The 10,565-nt window shown below is 37.9% G+C and overlaps 1 protein-coding gene across 2 annotated transcripts in view; it reads right to left on the reverse strand.

Moving 5' to 3' along the window:
- The window catches only part of POU6F2 (POU class 6 homeobox 2), a 485,355-nt gene extending 475,890 nt beyond the window's left edge, over positions 1-9,465 (reverse strand). Inside the window, exon 1 of one of the 2 annotated variants that reach the window (XM_053898237.1) lies at positions 9,294-9,465. In XM_053898237.1, coding sequence (XP_053754212.1) covers positions 9,294-9,398 — 105 coding nt within the window. In that variant the 5' untranslated portion in view covers positions 9,399-9,465. Of the gene's footprint in view, positions 1-8,508; positions 8,637-9,293 lie in introns of those variants that run through there. The other variant, XM_053898234.1, reaches the window with a different exon arrangement.
- Between the last annotated feature and the right edge of the window lie 1,100 nt (positions 9,466-10,565).

Genomic DNA, 10,565 nt, shown 5'->3' on the forward strand with positions numbered 1-10,565 from the left:
AAAGTTAGATGTTCATCAAGAGAGAACTGGCTAGGTATTGTGGTGATCAGTTTGCAATACACACAAATATCGAATCATGATATCATACACCTGAAACAAATATAATGCTGTATGTCAGTTAGATCTCAATAGAGAAAAGAACTGTTTTTAAATAAGTCAGTGTATATCCATGAAAGGGAATACTATAGAGAAGGATGGAAATCTATTCGTAATAATATGAGATGTTCAAGGTATCTTTTTAAAATGTGAAAGTTGTAGAACTCTGTCTACAGCATGAATCTGGAGTGTTTGAAGATTTTCTATGCTCCTATGTGCATAGAAAATTTCTGGAACAATATAATACATTATTGATGATGGTTATTTGCGGGGAGTAGAATGATGGAGTAGTTCAGTTTTCACTTTATATTCTTCTGTGTTGTTGCTGTTGTTTGTTATAAGCACACATTACTTTTATAATTTGTTTAATAAAAAATTTTAAAAGACTCTTAGGATTCTACTAGGTGGCTTGTCCCGATGGCATGCATATAACAACTGTGCTCACGTTCATGTTCTACTCAGATGCTCCACTCTTCGCCTGAACTAGCTGTTTAACTCCTATTTGATGGATAATTGTAGAAAGAGAGAAAACAATCCCAGTTGGTATGTTTCAGCACTTGTAGAAAGTAGCTCTGAAATGGGAGTAGAATGCAAAACAAAGCATCCTTGTTTTTGGAAGGAAATTACCATGCCATGTAATGGCAACATCATTACCAGAATAATCATCCTTTTACAGTATAGTGATCAACTATGTACTCAAATTTCTACAATTGATTTCTAGAAGTTGTAAAGTGTTTTTCCATTTGCTTGAACAGCTTACTTGAAATGAAGAGTATTTTAAATAAACACCTACCATAATTTTTTCAGGCACTAAAATTGAAAACAGTTAAAATATTTTTATATTACTAGGGGTTGAATAAGTATTCTACAATGTCTAGGGAGTATGTGTGCATGTGCGTGCGGGTGTGTGTGTTCACTAATTAGATTGCCTCACTTTCATTTTCACTCCAAATCCTTTAGTCCCTGGAAATCTACACATAGATTCGTTTACACATGGAAAAAGTTTTCAAAAAAGAAACAACTTGGGGCACCAGTCGGGTGTCTGACTTCGGCTCAGGTCATGATCTCACAGTTCCTGGGTTCAAACCCCGCATCAGACTCTGCTGAAGGCTCAGCATAGAGCCTGCTTGGGATTCTGTGTCTCCCTCTCTTTCTGCCCCTCCCCTGCTTGCACTGTGTCTGTCTCTCTCAAAAATAAATAAACATTATAAAAAAATTTTTTTAAAGAAACTTTAGTTACTAAATCAAGTATTTGCATTTTGCCAAGAAACACAGTATAACTGCCTTGGATTTGGACAATAACGTTCATCTTCGCTCCCAGAAACCTTTTGAATATTATTATGAATGCCTTTACATTAGCAACATTAGTGAAACACTCCGAAATACATCTCAAATGTATGAAAATCAACTCTGTTAAAGAGAGATTTGAACCAGAGAAAATAAATACAGCCAGTGATGTACTTTTCAGACCCTTGAACACCATCTGCTGATATGAGCAGTGAGAAATTTTCAAATTTGGGGTTCTTCTAACACAGCCAAATTTCCACAAAATCTCTTCTTTTCCCAAATTCTGACCTGGGGCATTTCATCCTACAATCACTTCTGCCTCCCATTCAACCAGCATCTTGTCAAATCTGGCTTCAAGATTAAGTTTCCAGATTCAGAATTCAATATTGTAACCCTAAGGATATAAGATCCAAGCTGGAACATTCTGTTTAAAAAAAAAAATGGATAAAATTGTTTCAGCCCAGAGACCAGAGTTTGCTCTGACCATAATGATGAATCATCAGGGCTGACACTAAGTGAAATGAGCTTGATGTTCTTGGCTTTATTCGTGCACGTTAAGCAGGGGTTTACGTTTGTCCCAACTCTCAACCTTTTGTCTAAAAGGTTGAGAGAGCCTTGTTTTCTAGTATTATTTAAGGCTCACAAAATTAACTGGCTCTATCTGTCTTTTGACCCGCCATAGCCTAGGACGGTGTACCTGGCCCCATTCTTGCCCACGCTGGCATCCAATTTTGAAAGAATACAACTGACAATTTAAGAAATATCTACTTTTTTTTTTTTTTAACATACCTTCAATATCAACTAGGGTTTCTGACATCCATGTCTCTCTGCTGGTGTAGTATTTTGCCTCTTACTCTCAGTAATAAAGTATTACATTAAAAAAATCTGTACCTGAATTCTGCACTGAAAACTAACCTCTCTGTAAATGATGCACTTTGTTTTTAATAAGAGGAGTTGGTCTGAGTTCTGATCAATGCAAAAAACACCATTGAAAAAGTATTTAATCTTTTTAAAGTAGATCTGTTTCTGCAAGTGTTTAGGTCTTAGGTGTGAGACATAGATGTGTTCTTCTTGAAACACTTTGTAATTATTCATGAGCAATCAAAGTTATAAAACATGCTGAGTCAGCATCATATTAACCACGGGAAACATCCCTTTTAATAAGGCTGTTCTTCCACAGCACCTAAGCACTGGTTAAACTCTCAGAAAGCTCCCCAAATAAAGGGGTCCTTAATCTTAAAAATTCGTGTTCCGTGGCTCCGTGGCAAAAACACTGTGAAGCTTTTCTTTCTTTCTTTTTTTTTTTTTCTTCTCCTTTTGGCTTTGTTTTAAAACTGTATTTGTCTTGTCCTAAAGTAATCATTTCGCTGCTTATTTCGGTGATCTAAAATCGCCAGGCGACACGACATCAGCTTACAAAACAACAAAAACACTAACTACAGAATCCAGAGTGTCGGTCAGTTCTCTGCCTCCGTCTTGCTTTGTTTTGCTCTAGGTCTTGCCTTTCTCTCCGGTGCCCTTTGCTGCCTGGGCAGCCCACGAGGATTCACTTTTCACTTATTACTCATCACACTGACTCTGGATTACAGCGGGGAGGAGAGGGAAAGCTGAGGGGAAAATGACAGTGAAGGAAAAGAGCAAAATACCAGAGCAGTGCGTTTGAGTAACTATTTCCTTTTCCTTCACTGAAGGTGTGGACACATTTATTTGCATCTTTGACCTTAAGAGGGGGGAGCTGGGAATTGTACGGGCATCTTTTCCCACTGAAAGAAGCCACCCCCTGCATGGGGGCGGGGGTGGTAAGGAGGACGGAAAAGAGGTGAAATTTAGAATATTCTGTTGATCTTCATTTTTCTTTTTTTCTTGTTGTTATGGTTAGAAAAATGTGACTGAAGGGAAAAGGGTTACAGTTCACCCGGAATCAGTACCAAGTATCAACAGCTAATCTCGGTCTTTTAAAGAAAGAGTCCTTCATATCATGGGGGGTTTAAAGCCAGTGATAAAACAAAAAGCTATTTTCTGAAGCCAACCAACTTGAAAAATAACTGGTTTAACACCTCGAGAGCTGCCTTTAGTATTAATAATCAGAAATGCTTTCAAGTATTTTGCCCTCCCTTGCATACAATGGTTTTATATTTAGGAGTGGTGGCTCTGAAATAACAATAATGTGGTCATTTATTGCTGGAGTAAAGAAAACAGCACAAGCAGAGAGCAAAACAGGAAGAATGTATCCCATAAAAATTAGGCAGTTTTCACCTATAATTGGCTCACGTTGTAGAAGTGGGAAGAGCAAGAAAATAATAGAAAGAAAAATGAATCTTAGTGAAATGTAATGACAAGTTCTCACAGCTCTTTCTTCAGTCTAGGGTTCAGAAGAATTGTGCAAAAGGCAAAACTGGTACATATCTTGATTATCATTTTGGACCAGCTCAAGGCAACATGACTCAACACAGTATTGACATGTGATCCCAGAGCAAGTTTTGACTCAGTAATTTACTCTATTGGGCATACGTTTCACCTCCTCCCTGCATCCCCCCCATAAAGGAAGGAAGGCAGGGAGAAAGAAAAGGAAGAACATAAATGAAGGTGTGAAATTATAGTGAGAGCAGCTCCTATCTCCCAGGTAAAAGTTTGGCCACGAAATACAGATGAGTTTAAAAGTTGTGTCATTTAAATTTTCTGCTAGTGTTCAGATTATGGTCAATATTTACCTTTTTGCTTATTTTTCTTCAAGTCCGATCCTTTGATATTGGCATTTTATTTTCACAACCTTACCCTTTACTCAATCAAGTGTTAGAAAAAAGCAACAGCTTGTATGATATCACAATGCAAGGGAGAGTGGAGCTTTTCAATATTTGCAGGCACGTGAGTTATATTCTAATTTTGGCAAACAATAAAGATGAAAACAGAAAGATGCTTTCAACTGTCTGGTAAAATGCAGTTTACATAAGCAAAGAGACTGTCAACAAAAGGACCCTTCCTTCACCTGTCTCCTGAACAAGTACCACAGATTTGATATACACGAAACACATTAAATTCAAACTGTCTTACATTGAACATGCATATTTCAGTGTTCCAGCAACCTCTCTCTATATTCTAGCGATGTGAATCCAAAAGCTTTAAATTCTTAAGCACTGAAATTTATCCTTGGATAGAGGGAGTTTCATTAATTGATCTTAAAAACAGAAAAGAAAGTATGGTTTCAAGACCAGCTTTCCTGCTCTGGTTTAGTATGAATACTGACCTTATTGTACAGTATCATTACGATACGGATACACCCTTACTTTAGTGAGCAGGACTGGCTTTACCATTTAAACACCTGCTCAGGTAGCATACTGAACTTCAATTTAAAAATATTTGAAAGGTAATAAAAATTGAGTTCATCCAGTAGAATACAAAAAGCTAACACCAACTTTCCTCTGAGTGGAGTATTGAGTCCATTAGAAAGACATAGAAATCCATAGAAAGAAATCCATAGAAATCCATAGAAAGACATACAAATCCACGGTACAAATTCCTTACAAAGGAATACTAGCACCATTTCGCATTCAGAAAGAATAAACCTTCATTAGTTTTTTTTTTTAGTAAACTGTATACTCTTAGCCTAAATGCCCTCAAAAACAGGATTCTCAATTAAATCCAAACAACAATTTCACCTCACTAACATATATAAATTTGCTGAAGTGATAGGTTGGTTTCATATGAAAAGGGCAGTCACACCTACAAAAATGAGTTTTTAGAGCACATGAGAGTTATGCTTGGCATGTGTGAAACAGGGTGAGGTTAGCCCTAAGGTTTAATGTTTATAGAAAGGGCATGAAAATCAGTGGAAACAGACTGAGAATAAGCAAGTGTGTTATTTACACACCCTGGGGGCCCCTCTCCCTGGGCCACCTCCACTCCCTTTCAGCTTGAATATGGACTAGTTAGGCACGTTGCTCTGAGAGCCATGTTGAACATTCTCGGGAACAGGGTATAAATAAACCCACATGCAAAACTGCTTTACGACCAGAACAATGAAATATTTTGGAGTTTTAAAAGCTTCACATGAGAAAACATGCACCGAAATCCTATTCAGCCAAATGCACTTTCCCTCCGTGCCATTAGGGCACACTCTCGAGCACTGTCTCAAATAACTGCATTTACTTCCGAACGTGCCCCCTTTAAACATTTTGAATTGTCTAAATTTACCCTGCGGGGAAAAAATACCCATTTTACTGGTAAGGTAAATTGCAATTGCAAAAGCTTTGGACTGTGCTTCCTGTCCTACCAAGGATGGTTTCTCCGCTCTTCTGCCGACCCCTCAGCCATGACCCCTGGAAGCATACCCATGAGCGCTTTTACCCGGCGGTGTCTCTCCCCATTCCTAGCAAACTCTTAGATATGCTTGATAAATATTTTTATCTAATTTCCCTCATCTGTTGTTTTTATTAACAACTAATTTAATATCCTCTGTTCTGTAATATCTGCAGAAGCCAGTATAAGGAAACGTGCAGGCAGCCCAGACCCTGAGGCCTGTGCATCAAGATGGCAGGCTGGCCAAGGGTCCTCTGGGGACAGCAGTGCCAGAAGGAGGATTGGACACGGTGACCCGTCTGCCTGAGATGAGGGGGGAAAAAAAACAACATCAACCAGGAGCTCTGTAATACTGATGAACTAATCTGTCACTCACAAGCTCGGGTCTGCAAAAAAGAAAACTGCAGTAAACATTTAATAACCATGAGGGGTGAAAATGCGAGCCTTCATTTTCAAATGCTGTTCATACCTATGGCTCAGAACCTACTTAACTGGTTAGTTTGCGTTGATTTGAAAAATCATCTGAAGACCACAATCCACCCTATAGTTCCAAGGGTTAGGAAGTGTGCCACAGATAACTATCAAACATCCAGATGATTTCCAAGAACTGTATGAATGAACCAAGTTTCTTGATCTTGATATCCCAGGCAGGGAATTTGTTCTTAAGTACTAGACTGCTTAATTGCTTGGGGGAGAGAAAATCCTGGGGGAAAGACATTTATGAGGCAATATGTGCTCCATAGAGTCAGTGCACTCTCTCCAGCTGGATCATGGCCAGCAACGCAGAGAAGTCTACTCTTCTCTCCAGTAGAAGCAACTGGATATTTGATCTTAGAGATGAATGAAAAACCTAAAGATCATATTTCATGGGAATCTTTCAGTATCCTGAATGGAAAATACCACTGAAAATCGGTTATTTGCTCCTCCAACCCAAATCCACTTAGGACCAGAATTAAGAACGTGGGTGGGGGGCCGCGGGGGAAGGACAGAAATAATTTTTATTCTAATATGTATTTGAGGACGAACTAACATTTGCATTACCAAACGGAACTGTTCGCACCTGCTGAGTAGGCAAAGGAGGGTACTGAAATCAACAGCTTAAAAGAAACATGTATTTTTGATTATGATTGCCTGAAAAGCAGTAAAAAAAATTATTTTCACATTCTGGTTATTGTTAGAAGTCATCATCTGGGTAAATATTTTTATCTGTGCTATAACAATTAAATCATTTCAAAAATCTATGCCCTCTTCCTTTTTACTTCTATAGATGCATATGGGACAGTATGCTATCTTTCCTTTCGCCTCTGAGTGTTTCAGTTTCAGAAGAAGTAAGCATTTTAGTTTGTACATTTTTTATGTTTGCACATTTTTAATACAGAAAATTTTTACAACCTGCAGAATGACAACTATTATAATTTACCAGCTTGACAACAGTACCTGAGCCTTTTTATAACAAATAATTTATGAGAAATGAGCTCTCCAGAAACCATGTGGCTACTCTGATGCAAGTACTTAGAAAGTATTTGTTAACAAGTCATTAATGGGTATAATTCCTGGACATACAAAGTCTTTAAAACGTACAAAATGCCGAGCCATGTAATAATAACCACCACTTTTAGACCCTGGCAAATTAGGAGTTTAATCTGGTGTCTGTAAAATGTATGCCGATTTCCTTTTTGAAAGTATATATTTGAACCTTTTAAAAGTATATATACCTTTGCAATGATTTCCAAAAAACAGTATTGCATAAAAATTTAGAAAGATGTCTCCCATCTTTTTTTTTTAAACAAGCTTTCTTTTCCCAACTAAGGGAAATGTATACGAAAGGCACTCCTATTTTTCACTTGGGGATGGAATACAGTAATTTTGCACAGTATTATGGCCCTACGATGACATTCAGAAGAGAGAGCATGTTTACAACCCAAGAAAAGTTTTATTAAACAGGACAAAACTGTGATCAGGAGCTCCAGTGTTCTTTTTCTACGAAAAGGTCATCTTTTTTTAGCAGGCTATTTAATTAATTCTATATGCCCTGATTATTTTAGCTAACTTTGATATACTTACTTGCTCATCACTGAACACCTACACTAAAGTGGGTATTAACAGCATATAAAATCAGTCTTTATATATTTTCTCCTGCCAAATGTATGCCCAGAGACTTCACTTTCTGTCTGTATAACAAAAACCAACTTGGAAGTTTTTTTTTTTAAATATTGTTCCATTGAAGCAGATTATCTACTGCTTTTAAAATAGTGTGAGCCTGTGGAAACATGGTATTATATATCTGACATTTCCCATCTAAAAATACATTATGAAGCATGCTGATATTAATAAACCATGTGCTTTCAGAACCCTAAAGTGCTTCGCTATAATTTGGTTGAAAACAGAGTCAAATGGTATATTTTCCACCATGCTATTAAACATACAGCAAACAAATTTCACATCATCACTTTGCCAGCTTGTCTTGATTGGAAAGTGTGCCACAAAAAAGAAAAAAACAAAACTTTTAAAGAGTTTATCAATATTCGTAACCACATTCTGATTGCTGAGTTAACAGTTCATAAGTAAGCCTAGATAACTTAGAAAAAAATGGATCAAAAATACATTCCCCAAAAGAGAAAGAAAGAAAACACATATACTCTCATTTTCCTCGCCCCACCCCCATCATAGAAAAATCACCCTTCCTTTTACAGCAGTTATCTGAAGGCAAATGAAAATACAACGATCCCTTCCTCTTCGGATTCAGCTTACGGACGCAAACATTTAAGCACAAACATAAAGTACCGATTGCACAGAAAGCGCCAAACAGAAAGAGCAAGACTCACTGACCCATTTGGAAGACAAAGACGACAGAACAGCAAAGCTCTAAAAATCAGCTTGTGAGGCCTCAGAGAGAGATTCTTCTGGCATTTCATCACAGCAGCCCCAGATCAGTTCACCTCCCTGGATCCAGGGAGGAGGAACTAAATAGAGCTGTTTATTAACGCTGGGGTGCTGGATTGCATTAGGAAGCCGACCAGACCACCTGGACCTTTCAGAGTGTGGCAGTGTTTAATTTGCAGCCTGCCCCTTCTGCAGCCGCCAAGACCATTTACCAGGCTCAATCACACATTATCTGGGTTAGAAGTAAAGGCACGTGTATTCCTAGATTTCTGTTTTCCATAGAGAGAGGGAGAGGGAGAGAGAGACGTAGAATATAGCCAAAATAAAAATATGGAACAGAACAATTTTAACTACTACCTAGGAAACGTAGCACCTTATTCTCTCCTTACACTTTCTTTCAGAGATCATGATCTGGACAGAAAATAAATTCTTAAAAATAGATTTTTTTTTTAAACGTCCAGACCAAATTATAAATTAGATTTGTCCTTGGATTTTTTGTTGTTGTTGCTGCTGTCTGAATTTTTGTTTGTTAAGCCTCGCATGGAAGTTTGAGGCTGAGGTTCCCTGGCTAGATTTACTGGGTGCCTATTGCCTCCCGCACTTTCAAGCACTGCGCTGGCAGGTAGCTGAAGATACAGATAGAAAGATGGTGCTGTAAATATGAATTATGTGAATCATATGGTGAGACCCTTGTGGAAAAAAGGGGAGTTGAGAAATGGCTGACTCCATACCTGACCAATTACAGCTTGCATGGTCCCCGTGTCCTGCTGGGCTGAGAGATCGCAATCCATCATATGTTGTCTTTGAAAAGGAGAATGGGGGTTTCTGGCATGCATCTGTCAATCAACTTCTGCACTCACAACCATCACCAAAAGCAAGGGGAAAAAAAGTCAAGCTGCTTCACCAAATAGGATGAAACCGTCATGTGACCTCCGGCAGACTCGCACACACACATTCACTACCTCCATAGAGCGTAAGAATTTTCTGTAGATATGAAATGACATTGACAAATACCCAATACCAAGTAAATAAAGTGAGACAAACAGCTATTCACCAAAGACAAAACATAGGCTGTAATCTGCCGCTAAAGGTTTAACAAACCTATGAGGATTTTTTTAATACTCTAGAAACCTGTGTTTAAGACCAAAACAAAAACAAAATTAACTATTTCATGTGATAATTGAGGCTTTGGGTTCTAAGCCACCACATAATTTTTTTTTTCAATCATAAGTCATCACCCCGCTTCTGTGAGGCTGTCCCTAATGATTTTATTTTCAGAATCTCTAAATGACCTTCGGACAATATGCAGGAGTCTTTATGGTTTTTGTACAACGTCACCTTTACAGAAAAGCTTGAAATGTTAACCGTCGCATAACACAGATACCTTGATATTTGTTGACTGGAAATGGATATATACAATCATTTGTGTAAACTCTGATGACCACTCAAATATAAAATATTCAAAGTGTGTAAATAGTAGTCACTAAACTTTTCATTTTCCGAAAGGTTAGGAAATGATTTACTTGATGTGAGGTGATGACAAAGATTTCAACTTTTTTTCATTTAAGTTAAGCTATTTGAGAGCACACACTTCAGGATAGATTGTTGATGTCACATGGGTTAGCTATTATGAGGGTGACATGAATATAATCCATTAGCTTTTTAACCCTTTCAGGATTGAGGTCGCAACGGGATTTCCCACACAACCTGACAGATAACTGCAAAGTTCCTTTGTGGAATGCAAAGCCATAAATAGCAACTGTTAGTTTGGTGGCTTTGTGAAGTTATTAACGTTTGCATGTAAACTTAAGGTCACCACTTGGCGTACTCTTTCTGGCTTGTCAAAAAAAAAAATTTTGCAGGACAACTTTGCGGTATTAAAATGGGGGCACTTTTTCAAGGTTCGCAACTAACGTTACGTTAGAGAGGTGTTGAGAAATGTTTGATACAGAAAACGTACCGTCACGTAGACCCTAGCGTTGTGCTATGTCATCACTCGAAAA

This window comes from Panthera pardus, unplaced genomic scaffold (genome assembly GCF_024362965.1).
Source record: "Panthera pardus isolate Hobbes unplaced genomic scaffold, ASM2436296v1 HiC_scaffold_8, whole genome shotgun sequence".
NCBI lineage: Eukaryota > Metazoa > Chordata > Mammalia > Carnivora > Felidae > Panthera > Panthera pardus.